The following is a 16,885-nucleotide window of genomic DNA, read 5'->3' on the forward strand; positions in this document are numbered from 1 at the left end:
TTACTAGGAACCCAGCCCAGTAAAAAAAAAGGTAACAGACAAACAAAAAGAACGAATAGAGTTGTGAACCATAAGTGCACTCTCTCCTCCCGAGCTTATTTCATTTCCTGTGAGCACCAAATCACCCTTGACGACAGCTTTGTAATTCCTGCCAACGTGGTGCCTTTTGTTTTTGTGTGTGTTTTTCCAGTACAATCGCTTTAACGTGCTGGTTGTTGGAGCCTCAGAGAAACAAAACATGAGAAAAGTAGACTTCACAAGAGTAACGTGACCTAATGTTTCATCTAGAAGCCCCGGGAACATGTGAAGTTGAGACTGTCTTGTGAGTTCAGTGCCTCTTCGAACAGCTCAGATGGGTCGGGATGAGACAGATAATTAAAAGGGTGTCAGTCTTTACAACATGCTCTGGTGTCGGGTGGCGAAGACGCCAAACGGCTGTTTTGCGGGTCAGTCATGGGGCTTCAGCACCAAATAAAGGACGACAGCCCCGGTGGTTAATGGAGCCGTTTCGCAGACATTCGAAAAATCTCATATCCCGTGTGACAGAGCATTTATGGATCAGTCAGTGAAATGGTTGCTATCGTAACCTTTCTACAGATTAATGAACAGATATGAGTGAGATAGCCGGGGCCTAGAGATAAGCAGAGAACAGATGCAGAAGAGGCTGCATGTATGAGTGTCTAAGTGTAAACCTATTTGGGCTGCCTATCACGGTACAACATGTTAACAGTGCGTAGTAATAGGAGGAAAGAAAAAATAAAAGACGAGTGCTTCAATCTGTCTACCAGCCCTATTAATGTCCACTGAACAAGAGAGCTGTGGGTTTGAAGCCTCCCGTAGCCCTGGTCTGCTTGGGCCTTTTCTGTGTTTGCTTGTACGGCTTGAGAGAAATCGGGTGATGAACTCAGGGCAGCGAGCAGTCGTCCGGCCCGTCACTGTTCGAGGCCGTGTCTGATCCCGCCGCGTCGGAGAGTACGCGACCTGAAGTGACGATGACTGCCCTTCGCTGCTCTTCCTCGCCGACAGAGCCCTTCCCCTGGGTGCCCTCGATGTGCTGGATTGCCTGGAGAGAGGCGGAGGGAGATGAGAGATTTGAGTGACAACAGCACCCTCTAGTGTTCAGAGCTACAAAAACCATTCCACCAAGAAATCCTTCTGACCTCCTTCCATTTTGGTCTTACTTGAACAATGGTGTCCAGGTTCTGTCGAGATGTGGACACTGTGTTGATGACCGATGCAGGGCCCATGGTTACCACGGTGACATGATGGGGTTGGGGAGTTTGGACTGGTGCGGGGACGATGACCGTGGCATGGTGTGTGGGTGCAGGAGGGGTCGCCGGCGCCAACATCTGGAGGAAAAAATCTATTATTATAATACCTTAGTCTTCGGAAGATAGGCCTTTTAATTTATCTGCATACATGAGCAGATAGCTGTTACTAGTGATTCACCAAAATGTTGTCTGGACCTAAAACACCAGATAAAAGAAACTGGTCGTACTTTGATGTACAGCGAACAGAAGATGGCAGTCTCTTATTTTTGAAGGCAACATGATGCTTTTGCTTCACTGTATCCCTTCGTAAAATTTAGAGAAGATTGCTTAATTTTCATGAACTTGTCATGATAATAGTGCATGAGATATATTTGAATGAAATTGTATTATATTCCCAGGAATTGGTTGTAAGTGAGGCAACTTCCATCAAATATTACCGATATTGATTTGAGGACATATATCTCAGCTCTGCTTGGGGAGTTACAAAGTGTCACATGACTAATCCAGTGCGTCTCAACCATCAAATCGTCTTTCACAATCAGCGCCCGGCTGCCACCAGCTGTGGAGGGGCAGCCTGTGCATGCAGATTGATTCGGCATCATGTTCAGTTCAGTTAGCCCGGCAGAAAAAGGATACTGTGGCTGTCGGTGACACGAGACGGGATGAAAGATGTGCGAGCTGCTCCTTTAAAAACACACTGTAAATGTGTCTGAGCTGTTGACAGCTTGTGTGAGTGTGTCAGTATGAAATCTATGATATGATATGTCCATAAAATATTATGGCTACACACACACAGGAGAGGGAAGTGACTTAGGTTGCAGCCACTTGATGAATTAAGAATAATGAGCCCTCAACAAAATAAAATAAACCAAATATCGAAATATGCTGGGGAAAATTATCTACGTTTGGGGAAATTAAAAAAGGAAAGTGACATCAGAAGACAAAAACATAATTCTATATATTGGGTGATGAGATGGAAGATCAAATAAAAATCCAATTTATATGAGATAGAGTAATCTAATCTAAACTAAAATTAGTTTATTAAACTATGTCAAATCGGTTAAAATTTGTTAGAACATTTAAGCAGACACGGATCCTTATTATATTATAAATAATCTAAAAGAATCTCTTTAAGCATGGATCAGGTGAAAAGGTTTCCGCTGTTTAAGTACGAGTCAGAATCATATGAAAAGGTTTCCAACCTGTGGGCTGTGGGCTGGAGTGAGGTCCCTCTCCAGCTGCTTGTGCTGATGAACGAGGCTCTGTGTTTGGGCCTGCTGCTCCTGGACCTGCTGGGCGATCGCCTTAAGTGTCTCTGGGTACATCTGTTCATCCAGGGAACGCATCTGACAAACAGAGCGGGAGATAAAAGGTTCACTTGCATGTCCCAAAACAATATCCAGCTTTGTCTGGATTCACAGTAGTTTCAGTTTTTATTATTATTTTTTTTATTACGTTACAAGTCATCCCTTACTTGATCTTCCAGCAACATCCGGACTGACCGCTCTTTCTCCAGCTGCTGCCGCAGCTCGATCATCTCCCTCCTCAAGTCCTCCGTCTTCTCCTCCTCCAGGATGTCTGGCGAGCCGATCCCTTCATCCTTCTCCTCTGCACGCCTCCTCTTTGGGGAAGAACCACTTAACTCCTGGGGAGAGCGATGAGAGTAATCGTTGTGAGATGAATACAAAAAACCTGCTGTGCAAGGAGACTGAAAAGCCTGGAAACAGCTTTGTAAACAATTCAAGGTTTGGCACGGCGATGCTTTACTTGTATGATTCGCTTGAGCTGACTGTTCTGCTGCAATAGCCGCGTCTTCTCCTGCTCCAAAGTGAAAATGTAGTCTGCTGTCTGTTGCAGGATGGCAGCCTGGCAGGAAAGAGAAGAGGACTTATGTCACAGGCCTGTGATGGAGGTGAGGTGAGACCCGAACGGCAACATCTAACTCATCATCCAATTCAGGTCTGCCTTTGTGACTCACCTTGCTGAGCTTCTCTCCATCACTGTGTGGGATGAGTGTTTTAAGTGACTGGAAGCCAGCGTTGATGCTCTGCATACGCCGACGCTCGTTGCTGTTGGCGATCTCTCTGCGGATTCGCCTCTCTTGGTCCCGGGCTGTTTCTGGGGTCAGAGGAATGTTGGCGAGACTGGGGAAGGAGGGAGAATGACGAGGGACAGTTAGACATAAAGCGCATACCTCCACCAAGACCCAACAGTCCCCTTAAATTCAATGAAGCTGCACTAAATTTCACACGCTCATAGATATCAGTTCTCAAAGGAGCCGGAATCCTTGAATTACTACCTGGAAAAAGGATGAAAATATTGGGGGGAGAGAAAAACATTCCTGCATCTGCACCAGAATGTAATGGGTTCCTCCCTGATCCAAACCGCACCATTCCACTAAGGTTTGTGGAAATCTGTTCCGTTGTTTTTATGTTATATTGCTCACAAACAAACCAACAAACAGACAGACAGGGGTGAAAACATAACCTCCTTCCCTAATCCAAAGATAAAAACAATTAACCACTTAGTAAAAAGGTTCAGTTCGTTATTGTTGTGGTCGATTGTGTATCTTACTTTAAATTTTTTTTTTTTTTTAAATCAACCAAAATGTCCTCACTTTGTCTCTTTCCAATGCGAATACATTTAGTAGTTCCCTTCACTTCTCAGAATCATCAGTCAACCCCCAGTGGATGCGTTCGAAAGTTGTTGCTTTCCAAAGCCGAGTAGACGGAGATAAATATTAGTAGCGAAGTTGGCAAACAAATTTTAAGCACTGGCCTGCATGTCAACCTAATCCTCCCCGACTGGAAAATGCACCGTCTGCAAGGCTGCTGTCATCGGACATCTTAGCATTTTTTTGCCTTCCAGTTTGAAGTACTTTACAGTATACCCAAGAAATAATCCCCCCCCACAAAAAAACCCAATTGATGTCACAGTGAGGTAAACATGACAGCCTCTTGTTGGGGGGAAAAGTGCACATCTCAAAAGGCTACATTTGCTGCACATTTAGTCAGTAAGGGATATGTATCGTTTATGCTTTGAATGATACAGAAAAAGATCGGCAACATCTGGTATTTACAGCACGTCTGTCGACCAATAAATCCTCCATCATGTGCATCATCATGCTTGCATCCTGCAAAGGTAACTGCAGAAAGGCCCATGTTGGTCTCCTTCCACACTTCTAATGGGTCCTTGAACATGAAGACTTGGAACTGCACTGATTATGTGGCATGACGTTTTGAAAGAAGGTGTTAAAATGTAAAATGATTGCGTATATACTTGGGAGGGTGACCAAATTTGCTCCTGCTAAAATCAGTACCTTTCACAATATACCTGTTATGTGCCACATGTGCTAAAAAGGCATCAGGTGGCTCTGCTGTTAACTCCATGTGACCGTTAATTAGAACAGCAAGTCGATAGTTAACATTACCACCCTCAAACTGTGAGGAAAAGCCACTATTTACTATACACCGAGCGGAAATTCAAGACGAGCTTCCTTTGACATCCTTTGTATCGAGCTCAGTATCTCTGGGACCCTCTCCGGCCAAAGCTCTTATCTGTACTGACTCAGCTGCCACAGTACAAACACTGGGAACAATTGTGCAGACACAGATGAGAGGGAAGTGTGTGCATGTGTGTGTGTGTGTGTGTGTGTGTGTGTGTGTGTGTCTGGACACACACGGTCAGACAAATACACACCGACGCTGCAGCGGCACATTCAGCAAACCCATCCACTGCCAAAACATCCAAACATGACCAACCCGGACTCACCATATCACACAAACACAAACCAGTACAGAGGAACAGGCCGGGTCCCAGTGAGGGGTGGGCTAAAGCTTTAAACAAGAGTTGAACAACGAGCCATCAGAACAGAGCTGAACTTATTGGTGAATTGATTTATTCAGAAACTTAATCCAAGTACATTTTCAATCCAAAATGGCAAATATTTAATGGGCACCCATCATCTCCACTGTGGGAAGCAGCTTCCTCTTGCCTTAAATTGTTGTATATTTGATATTTAATAATAATCTTGGGTAAGTTTCACCATTTTGTGACATTTTATGGCTTAAATTATAAATCAGCATATTAAGCAATAGTAAAGATCATCATTTAGTTATGGGAATGGGAGTATAATGCAAGCTACCTGGTCGTTTTCTTAATAATTTATTAGTAAATACAATATTAACACAAATGAAAAGTAACATATTTATGGTGTAATTATAAGAGAAGTCCAGATGAATCATAGAGGAAGTGGCACATTCAGAGCATCAGGAAAAAGAAGAAGCTATATTTTTAATGCAATTTCTGTTCCAATTACTTTTCTTTCAAGTTTAATAAAGATTTAAAGTAAATGATCATGTTATCATTTATTTATGGGAATGGAAGTATAATGCAAGCAATCTGGTTACATTCTTACTAATTGATAAAATATTAAGAGAAATACAAATGTACGTTTTTATTATTAAGACACATTCAGATTCATTATATGGGATGTGGTGCATTCAGGACATAAGGGGAAAAAAACGATTTGAAGTCAAGGCTTATTTTATCATTTCGTTATGGGAAAGGAAACGAAAACTGCGAAATTTAAATGCAATTTCTGTCCCATAGTATTTAAAAGATATGAAGTCAATTCTTATGTCGTAAAGCAAGGATTTCAAAAAATAAACAAATAAAATAAAAAGAGGGGAGGGACTACATTTCCCAGACTGCCAGCGTCACTACCACCAGCAGCAGATCCCTCCGCCTCCCTCTCCAAACAGGGCTGCGGACGTATATACGAGGCCTTCAGCGGACACACACACATACACACCCCCTTATTAATAACACCGCCATTAATTATCTTTCCTCTACACCAAAGCTAAAATGTCCCTTCACCGGACACACGGGGGGGGGTTTAAAAGCCCCCCAAAACGAGCTCCCCCCGTCGGCCACCACAGCGCCCGACCCCGCCGCCGTGCTCCGGAGCAGCCAGACTCTCCTCCGTGTCCTCCGCCATTACAACAATGCGGCAGGCAGCATGGCAGCGGTGCGGGGCGAAAAGACGCAGTGGAGGCGCGATCCAGACGCACAGAAACACCAGTAAAACCAGCGCCGCGTCGAGTGGGGGGGCCGATGTTTAGATACAATGTGGTTTCCACGTTAGCAGCGATCGAAAAGAAAGTGCGGTGCACGGCAAACCCCCCCCCCCCATCGCATTTAGCTCGAGCCCCAAAGCATGGCCGCACTACCCACAATAACTTCGGATCGCTCGGAGCCATATCGCGCAGTCCCCCCGCGACGTTGCGCGTCCGAAATAGACCCTTTCGCACCGTGTGACACGCGCTCGTGTTACATGTGCCTTGCGTACGCGGCCCACGGCGCCCGTGGGTGACACAAGGGGGAGAATCTGAGGACAAACGGGGCAGGGGATGCGCCGTGGAGCGGAGGAGCAGCGTGGTGCGCACGGAACCACGTGGTTTGTGTTTGCTAGCCACAAAATGCATCGATTTCGCGGCCGATCGTGCGAAATAACACCGCGGAGGGGATGCGGGGGTCCGAGCCGGAGCCCGCACATGGTCCGCCGCAGTCTAACCCCGGTGGCTGGGTGATAATAAGCGCCCGCAGCTCCCCCGTGAGTGGGTCGTGTACACAATAACAGATCGCATCAAGCGTGTTGCCTCGGCAGCGTCTCTTAAGTGCGTGTACTCCGAGCAGATGACTTGATAATAACACAAATAAACACGGCACGCGGCGTGGGCACGTACGCACCTGCAGAGACCCCCGATCACTTCTTTCTCCGTTTTCCTGAAATGTTGCAGGGAGGGCACCTTCTGAGCTGGTACCATGAAATACTCCATGCTCGCCTCTCGCCAGTTTGGTCCCCCCCTCTCCTCACGCAAAAAAAAAAAAAAAAAATAGCAAACAGTCTCTGTACAATAAAAGACAAATGATGGGGAGACGGGGCGGAAAAAATCCCGGGATCCAACGCGGGTTAAATCCTCGGAGCAGATGTGGACCCCTCGTCTGCGTAATGTAGTAGTTTGAGGCTGCTGAGAGTTGTAATGTTACTCGACTTCCAGCTGATGGGGTTCCCTCGTTGTGTGTGGTGCGCTACCTCTCTCTCTCCCTCTCTCTCTCTCTCTCCCTCCCTCCCCTCTGCTTTCTCCCTCTGCATGGCCGTGTGTGTGTGTGTGCAGCTGATCGGATGGCTTTCAAGGCGGGAAACAGCTGGTAGGAGTCACACACACACGCACACGCACGCACACACACTGCACTACCAAAAGCCTCCTTCCGCAGAGACGGGGGACTGCATGTAAACAAAGGACTATTTTGCGTCGACGACAAAGCGCACATGTTCGACTTTAACGTGAGCAACAGCAAAACATGAACAGTGAATTCATCATTACAATACACTAAACTGTTACATTAAATAAACACACCTATTATCACGCTGTAAAATAAAAAAATAAAAATATTTTTATTATAAAGCAATTCTGCGCATAATCAGGATAATTACAATAGTGATTACATCACATAAGATGTGAGAATCATTCATAAAAAACACTTCTTTCCGCTGTAATTAAAATGTGCATTGCATCTTTCGATGTTGTGTCGAATAAAGGGGCGGATACTCCAACAGCTGCGATAAGCGAACAAGAGGGATCAGCTGACGGGTTGGCAGAGCTGCACAGCAACAGCGCACCAGGGAGGGCTTTTAGGGACACACACACACACTCTCACGCACACACACACGCTCACACACACACACGCACACGCACTCAGCTCACCATTTTGGGTGTAACAGAGCCAGCCTACTACAGGAGGATGAGATGCTGTGGACAGAATTGCAATTGGTTTCATCTCGAAGTGCTCATCAGTTGTTCGGCCTCATTGGAGCAGCTACAAGTTGCCAAGCATTTTACCCGATCACATCTCTGCCTGGTCCTCAGCTGTTCACAGCAATCAGCTGCATAACGTTGAAACCACGTCAGACATGTATTTGAAATGTAATGAACGATATTATTCAAGTCGCAAATATTATTCTCAGTACAATATCAATGGTTCAATCTGTTCACTGTACATATTCTCACACTGTACATATTTTCCCTGTCTCTATATTGCACATATTAGTTTAATTCCATTCATAATTTTCTATATTTTGATATTCCTTACACTAAACTATTGCATGTTACTCATTACTTACTGACGTCTTTTTGACTCTTGCTGCTGTAATACTGCAAATCTCCCCATTGTGGGTCTAATAAAGGACTTATTATCTGATCTTATCTTATGTATAAGAATGAACACACACACCGACCTAGTCTGTGGAATTACAAAGGAAGATAAAATATGCAATGTGACATAGAATATAAGAATCTGCTGCATATTTGATGATATTGCCAGTTTAAATTGTCACTAATATTTTCATTCAATTCAGATTTTATTTGTGTGGTGCCAAATCATAACATGTACGATACATATATGATAAAATACATTGTGTTATGATACACAAGATATTTTAAATAGTGAGGTTGAGATCTTTAAAAAATATCGAGGAACCCAACAGTTCCCACAACCAGCAAGCATTTAGCAACTTTGAACAGAGAAAACTCTCTCTTAAGAAACATCTGGTTGAACCAGACTCATTGTTTGTTGACATCTGCCTCGACAGGTTGGTTGTTTTACTCTACGTTGAAATATTTTTCAGCCAATTAAAATTGAGGATTATACTTTAATTTCATGGACATAAATCTTAAAGTCTTAATATTGAAGCCGAGACAATGATACGAGTTTTCTGTCCAACCAAAACAGCTGAGGTCAATAGTAATACTGTAGTCCTACATGTAAAACTGGACCCTGTCACTGCTCATCATAATAAAAGGTGTAAAGTGTATTCAATTCATCCATGAACCTGCAAAAGAGAAATTCAATAAATAAAATGCAATCCTTACATAAAACAGAACAGAAAAAACTCACGGCAATGACAATGATGCAAAACTGAACCCAAAACCCAAATATGTTAAATTACTTAATAAAAATTACTTAGAGATTATTTGATCATCAAAATTATGCAATACATTTTTATTTTTATTGATTATTCGACTGATCGGCTGATCTGTCAAATCCACTTGAGTTTATTGGATTTCACTTCATAGCCTGTCCTTTACCTTCAGAGTTCATTATTGAACTTTTGGCTCGGTTGACAACTTTAGATGTTCTGCATTGTTGTAAATTAATTTATCTCACAGACTGTAAAGTTGTTAAAACAATAGTACTACAACATGAAGGCATCTGTGTTAATAAACCCAATAACAGGCTTATAATTAAGTATTTCTACATGTGTTGCTTGTATTAAACTAAAAGGTCTCAAAACTTCTCGGACCTTTTACGTCCTTTAGGAGGGCTACGGGTGCAGTTTAGCTGCTTGTGAATATATGCACATGTTTTAGGAAATAGTGCAAATCAGAATCAGAAATATTTTATTGATGCAAGGGGGAAATTGTGTGAGTGAATTGATTTTATTCAGATTATCTCATTGTAATGCTGACATTTTTTATTTGTTGTTTTGGTTGTTTTGTCTTTTCCACATATAGCTGCAAGTGTCCTTCAAAATGAATTAATTTATGGACGTGTATATAAACATTGGTATTACAATAAAATCTGTGGTTGGCTGAACATGTAATGATCTAAAACTTGATGATAATAACTTCATTTGAATAGAACAAACAGCTATTACAAAGTTCACAAAGAGGACAAATAAAAACAAGAATACAAAACATCAAAGACAACATGCAAAACATACAATTGAAAAAAAAGACAGCGATGACAACACCTAAAAGGACAGCAAATAAAATACTACAAAATATTTTAAAATCAACTACAAAAGGAGAAAAGAAACACAGTAATAGCTAAAAACAATGAAGTAAAAAAGTACGTTTTTGAGAGATGATTTAAAATCAGACAGTGAAGTTTCAAGTCTAAGTTCCTCAGGTAAACTACTCCATAAAGGTTTGAGGCCCTGACATCAAAGGCAGGTGTTGTTTCTCAATGACAACCTGTTGAGGCAGAGGTGTGTGGCCACGCAGCAGAGAAGTCTACAAACCCCTGGAGGGTAAAACAATCTGCAGGGACAGAAAGTGTAGAGCAGAACGGGCGGTAAAACCTTCAAGAAGGCCTGTTGGTGGAGGGGAGCTGAGGCACCGAGATGGACAGAGGGAGAGAGAGAGAGAGAGAGAGAGAGAGAGAGAGAGAGAGAGAGAGAGAGAGAGAGAGAGAGAGAGGGAGAGTTTGGAGAGGAGCCGGGGACGGCCCATGGTGGATGATGGGCGGAGCAGTAAGCATGCGCTGAGCTGGCAGACTCTGGGCTGGTCCTGACGGGCTGGCTGGCTGGGCTCCGGACGGCTGTCTGTGCGCCTCAGACGGTCGTGGGGGAGACTACCATCAACGCTCAGCGCCTCCCGGAGCGCTCAGAGGAGGGGGGGAGAAAGACGCTGGAGAGACACGGGGGATAACTGCGAGGAGAAAAAATTAACAAAGCAAACAGCTCCACCTCGGCATCTGGAGAAAAACGCACCGAGGAAGAAGAAGGAGAAGAAGAAGGAGACGATCCTCCTCCCTTTACCCCCACACCCCGTCGCCAACCCGCCCTATCCACCCTGCTCCGTGTGCCACCCCTGGGGTCTGCGCTGCGGGAGAACCACGGGCACCCTTAGGAACCCCCCCCCCCCCCCCCCACTCTGACCAGCGTTGCCATTAAGCGATGCGCATAGAATTTAGGAGGAGATCACCTCTGCGCGTTTGATGCAACCAGCGGCTCTTGGTTTTTCCACAGTGGGAACAGTTCAGACTCCGGATCTGGGTGTTTACACTTTTTTTGACGGCTTTCCCAGTGGAACGATAACATGCAGCATAGATCGCCCCACGGTTACGCACAAGGCTGTCACTCCATAGATTAGTGTTTATTCTCCCAACCAGCTGTCACATAAACTGCGTTCGAGACCCTTTTTTCCCATGCTTAGAAATAATCCTGACAATGGTCTGGGAACGGACCGCCTCTCCAGACACCTGGTAATATCTTCCCAAGACGTGACACACACCGACATCTCGTCTAAAACAGCGAAACACTGACGAGGAGTCACTTGACGCCGACGCCTGTTTGAGCCACGGGACTTTGCGTGCGAAGTTTGCACCCGGGAAGAGGGAGACCGAGTCGGGGATATCTCGGCTGTATCCGCGGCGTTTCCCCCCCCCCCCCCCCTGCAAGGTAAGAGCCCTCGCCTTGCATGTCAGTCCTGCGTAATGTGCGTGTTGTCATGTGTGTCCACGTCGGTGTGAGTGCGCTACACCGATGTGAAAAAATCGCTCGAGTTCAAACTGGGCAGTGACCTATTTTCAGAGACTCTCCAGCGGTGCGCGGATATCCTGCAGCCGGGAGACCGCGCACTGGTGCCACTCGAGGCCGGTTCGTGGCGGACGTGCCTCTACCGGCGTTTGTGCCATTTACGCAGACACCTTGTCAGTAACCCCTGGATCCACTGTTAACGAGCATCTCCCTCCTCAGCGTTGAAAGGCCTTTTTTAAAAAAAATTTTTTTAGAGGTGCAGCACAAACCATGTCCTTTATATACGTACATCAGAGCTCAGCCAGCTGTTGTGCAAGATGCAGGCTTGCATTGAGCTCTCTGACGCTCTGTCACAACATCTGATAAAGAGTTCAACGTCTAGTGAGTGCTGACAGCCACTTCAACCTGTGGTGCATCTGTAAATAAAACGGTGGGTGAGCTGTGACCTCCACTGAAACCTGTGGTCATTCTCAGATTCATGATACATTTTCCCCATGAAAGAATAAATATGCAATCACTTCATGTCACCAAGAGGGTGCACTGAGTTCTTCTGAGTTCATGCTCACAGCAGCTGGTACTTGAACGCAACATGAGTTAATTGTGCTTAAAGCCCTTTGTCCGCTCCACACATGGGTGATGGATGAAACCCGTGACATCTTTGCCGTGTTATCATCTCGGTTTGCACCAATTCCAACTTGGTGGAGGCCACTGCATGAAGTGCAGGGGGCAAGGATGAACACAGGCAGAGAGGCCTAGATAAAGAGCTATTTTCCTCCAATTAAGCAATTCCACTGTCCCCAAGCCTAATTGTGTGCACACTGGGACTGGGTTTGGGATGGACCTTCTCCCGATTGGCTGCCTCCCATGGGTTCATTGTTCCAGAGGATGCCACGGGAAAGAGCTGAGCCCTGCCAAGGCAGACTTAACAAGCCCCGTGCTGGAGTGGAATAAGGCCTGATCATTAAAAAGCATTAGTCCACAATGCAGATCGAGGCACACTCAGGGGGCTGCAGTTGTATTTTGGAGTAGAATGGCCGTATTTTTCCAAGGCGGCTGTAAGTGTTGGTATAATACTGTGCTATTGCATGAAGGAAACTTATACAAGATGGCACATGAGACCTAAGGAGGTCTGGCTATGGGCCCACTGGACCTCAGTGAAAGGGGCCGCAGAGGCGCTCTGCAGAGGGAGGACTTCCTCTTCCCCCTTTTCTCCCTCCCTATTCCAGGCTTCTGCTATTTAATCCATAACCCCTCACTGAACTGTGAGCACAGGTGCTCCTCACATCCACAGTCTGCTCAGTGCATTGTTTATCCAATCAGCTGATGATCAGTTTAGCCACAGCTATAACATCCTTGTGGGAAAAAAAGGACAGGGGACGTTGGCAAGCTGGTAATTTAGGCAACGCCTCTCTCACAGGACACCTGGTCACCGCTTCACCATCAAGCCAGATGTGGTCCGGCCGTGCATCCCTGTGGTGGCGTTCCACACTCACAGGATGTGTGTGTTTGTGTGGGCAGCCTTTTTTTGCTGTACATTTTCTCATCCTGATTGCAAACTTGGCCAAACGTAGATACTAAGGCAGCTGCATGGGAGCAACAACTTGCACAGTTTCGGTCATAGAAACTGGTTTGACACAAATTGGCTTCACAGTCTCAGCCAGTCTCTGAAATCAAATCATGGGTGTGGTTGTCACTCCCCCCCCACACACACAACTTTTCCCCTGTGTTGAGATTTTGCCCCTTACCACAACTGTGTGACATCATACCCCTGAGGTCCCAAACTGCGAGGGAAAGGCAGCTGCTTTATGGTGGAAAAGGTGGACCCTAATAGCATATTCCTGCGTCAGAGTGCAACCACGAGGCCTGTGGTAGAGGGATGGTGGGAACCCACACTGCACTTGCACTTAATGCCTTAAACCGGAGCAATAAAAGCGCACCTCATTTGATATAAAGAGTCGCCAAGAAAGTCATCGGAAATCAAAAGGTGACGAGAGGAAGATTTGGTTTTCGCACGGTGTTGTCGACCTGGTGTGACGCATTAAAATATGCTTGCCACTGGGAAACTTAAAAGTCTTTGGCCGCTACAAGTGGGTGGAATATAAGTGGCACAAACTACACTGAGGGAGAGTGTTTGAATTAATATCACAGTGGGGTTTCATAGCTGCTGGGGATTACCATCAAACTGAAATGCAACTCAGCAGCAGGGGAGGGAGGATTACAGTGGTCAGTGAATGAGGCGGCATGCAGTGAAAACGGGGCACCTGATGCACACTTGCATTCATTCCCACAGAGCCACTTTATTTCACCGTGACAGATATGTCCTATTCTCGTTGCTACATTTGTAGATAATGAATGCTAATCAGATGAACAGCTTTTTCATCCATGCATTATGGGGCTCAACGGATGAAGTACAGCCACTATTCGGGCATTTCTCTGACGTGCTTAATGGAGTCGCACATCAGAGCTCTTGGCCTTTGGGGGGGGGGGGGGGGGGGGGGGGGGGGCGTGAAAATGTCACAGGAGATGCACGACAAACCCAGATGAATCCATGTGGCTCTTCAGTGAAACGAGGCAGAGAGAGGATGCCATTTAAAATGTGGCGTTCATCATTAGTAGATAAAGAAGAAGCTATGATGAGTCACAATATATATTATCTACAATATCATGTATTCTTGTGCCACAACAGCAACACATTTCTATCATTCAGGCTTCCAATCCACCTGTTATTGCTATGATTCACAGCTTAAATCAAGTTATTGACAAACCCTTAATTATTTTTGCAGCAGATGATGGCTGCTCATGATACCAACACAATCATATGAGGATGTCAAATGGTTTGCTCAGATACCTTGATTCAAATATTATAATCTGGCGCTGTACATTTCTTTCACGAACTCTCTTATTACTAATCATTGCCATGTCATTCAGTGGAGGTGTTGAGCCATGCTTCGGTGCATTACAGTGTGATACGTCCATGCCGGGTGATGGCCAGGTTCCTGGACCTGTACATTAAGAATAGACAAAGCGGATGCAGAGCTTGACTCACACTAACTTGCAAACTGAAAGAGACCAGCGCATACCGCTTCGCTCCCTGGCTGGCTGGGCTCACGGACCGTGCATTTTTCTCCAGTTAAACTGTAACCACTAATCACCTCACGGCCTCACTGTTTCCTCCTGGAGCAGACCATTCCTGGATCCCCAGTGTGTTTTAAAATGGCCCCCCTCGGGGGCACATGGTCTACCATTTGTCAAAATCACCTGCGTGGGACATCCCAAATGGACGCATTGCGCTCTTTCTGAGAGAATCCGCCACGGTGGAGTTGAGGGGTCAGTTCCTCTGCTGCAAGTCTGCAGGCCTGCATTTCCAAAATAAACACAGACAACTCAGTGCCTCACTCCAGCTACCCCACCCTGCCTCTTCTCATTCTCTCTAATGCTACTTCTGCGCTCCCTGCTCAGTGCTCGTATCGTGAGAGAAATTCAGCTCGCAGAGGCCCTCAGACGAAACGCAGACCATGTCTAGGGCAGGGCACACTTGATGAGGAAAAGTTAAAGAAGAAATATGGGGAATAAAGCCAAGACATGAAACACTAACAGTAATGTAACGGAGCTGGCAGAGTGCGAGTGGGGGGAAGGAGTGGTGTGGTGTGTAGGGGGGGTTGGAGGAATAGTTTCCATCAACATACTTAATATTTAACAAATGGGTGATAGTAAACGTGCATCTAGCCGGAGCTTCTTTAGTTAAGTGGGAGTTCAGTTCAGGAAGCTGAGAGTCGTACGTAATATGACGAGAGACACAGCTGGTTTGTATTATTATTTACTCGCTGGGCCAACACCCTGGATTCTCTAGTATAACCTCAGCAGCACGCCGGCCGCTCAGTGTGACTGAGGTATGTATGTGTGTGTTTGCTGTTTTGAAGAGAATAAGAAACGAGGGAGTGGGACTAGAGGGGCTCTGCCTGGAAGTACGGGTGAGGAATGACACACTGGGAAGGGAGAGACATGCAGGGGAGAGGAATTGATGCCGTGTTTTTTTGTATCTGTAGAGAATGGGGATGGGGGAGAGATGGGCGAGGCATTTCTGAGACTCAAAAAAGGCTCTCATGTCTGGGCCTGGGCCTGGCTCTCTGTCTGGGCACATCCAGTCCTGTCAGCGAGCTTCCAGACTTTGCCCCCTTTACCCCCTCCTCCCTCCATCCCTAAACTCCCTGGGACTCCATCTCCTCCACTCTCCTGCCCCCCCCCCCCCCCCCCCCCCCCCCTTCTGCTTTTGTCCCTCTCTCTCTCTCTCTCTCTCTCTCTCTCGCTCTTCGTCGCCCACTTTCCACGAGCCCCCCCAGCTGCATAGGCGACGCACACATTATATAAGAGATTCTCCATCTCACACATGCGGTAAAAGAGAAAAAAGTTTGGCCTCTAAGTGTTTACCTGCTCTGTGGTGTTGTGGAGATGTTGCCAACACTAATTTATTTCACATGTAGCCTGGCGGTTTCTCGTATGAGGGAGCCTTATGTAATTTGGAAATGTTTTAAGTTTGAGGTTTTGTGAAATAAAGACGGACCTCAGATGCCCAAACACCCTCTTTGTTTTTATCGTCTGCTAAAAGTTGTAATAATTGACTTTCAGCGGCCATCTTGAATAATCGCCCGTCACTATTTTAACACGGCCTGTCTCTTTCTTTTACTACGTCCAATAGCTTTTTAGCGCCGTTGCTCCTTGTTAGCTCGGGCTTCCATAAATGGCGTTGTCGGTCACAGTGAGCTCGGCCATTCCTTAATTGAATCTAAATGTCAGCATTGATTCAGGACAGCAGAGTGTAAGAGCATGAATATTGGCCTGACCTTAAACACTAATTGAGATCCTCTCCCTGGCTCATTCATTCCACGGCAGCTGATACACTGTGTGATTGTCCGCAGCACATTTATTAGCTCTCGCCGTTCAGCGTCACTCGGCCAAATGAAAAGGAGGAATCAGCGCCAGATTCCCCGGACGCTCGCTTCCAACAGATCGCACAAATGGGACGTGCCAACAAATTTAATTCGGGAGTTCAGCGCTACTCCATTTTACAGCATTATGCTCAACTCTGATGCCATCCCAGTCGCCCTCCATCTGTCCCGATGCATCTGTCGCTCTCTGCAAAAAGATGGAAGCTGTAGGGTGGAGCCTGTCACTTAGTTGAGCTAGAACACAGAAATACAGAGGGGAAACGAGGGAGGGAGATAAAGGAGGAAAGAAAAAGAGCAGAGGGAAAAGACTGTCATATTGACCTTGTCTTATTGCCAGCTGTGGT

The 16,885-nt window shown here is 45.8% G+C and overlaps 2 protein-coding genes across 3 annotated transcripts in view; one reads left to right on the forward strand and one right to left on the reverse strand.

Moving 5' to 3' along the window:
* Positions 1 to 455: 455 nt before the first annotated feature.
* Positions 456 to 7,620, reverse strand: tfap4 (transcription factor AP-4 (activating enhancer binding protein 4)). Of its 2 annotated transcripts, none has more exons than XM_034593642.1 (7): positions 7,023 to 7,620; positions 3,250 to 3,415; positions 3,039 to 3,137; positions 2,746 to 2,916; positions 2,474 to 2,617; positions 1,161 to 1,349; positions 456 to 1,063 (listed from the first exon to the last, which is right to left on the reverse strand). In XM_034593642.1, exons 1-7 carry the CDS (start codon positions 7,109 to 7,111, stop codon positions 905 to 907), a joined length of 1,017 nt encoding a protein of 338 aa, XP_034449533.1. In that variant the 5' UTR covers positions 7,112 to 7,620; the 3' UTR covers positions 456 to 904. The 2 variants fall into 2 exon arrangements, with proteins under 2 accessions (XP_034449533.1, XP_034449534.1); XM_034593643.1 differs by having other exon boundaries at positions 1,182 to 1,349; positions 7,023 to 7,523.
* Positions 7,621 to 10,538: 2,918 nt separating this feature from the next.
* glis2b (GLIS family zinc finger 2b) overlaps positions 10,539 to 16,885 on the forward strand; it is a 25,692-nt gene continuing 19,345 nt past the window's right edge. The window contains exon 1 of the mRNA XM_034593639.1: positions 10,539 to 11,517. The gene's annotated coding sequence lies outside the window, so the exon portion shown is untranslated. The remainder of the gene's footprint in view (positions 11,518 to 16,885) is intronic.

Source organism: Hippoglossus hippoglossus, chromosome 8 (genome assembly GCF_009819705.1).
Source record: "Hippoglossus hippoglossus isolate fHipHip1 chromosome 8, fHipHip1.pri, whole genome shotgun sequence".
NCBI classification, from domain to species: Eukaryota; Metazoa; Chordata; class Actinopteri; order Pleuronectiformes; family Pleuronectidae; genus Hippoglossus; species Hippoglossus hippoglossus.

Bases quoted from the DNA above. Each gene is read 5' to 3' on its own strand.
- tfap4 (XM_034593642.1), bottom strand. From the start codon at position 7,111: ATGGAGTATTTCATGGTACCAGCTCAGAAGGTGCCCTCCCTGCAACAT. The intron at 3,138-3,249 runs GTGAGTCACAAA...CTTTCCTGCCAG, and splicing joins ATGGAGAGAAGCTCAGCAAG to GCTGCCATCCTGCAACAGAC. The intron at 2,618-2,745 runs GTAAGGGATGAC...TCTGTTTGTCAG, and splicing joins GGATGTTGCTGGAAGATCAA to ATGCGTTCCCTGGATGAACA.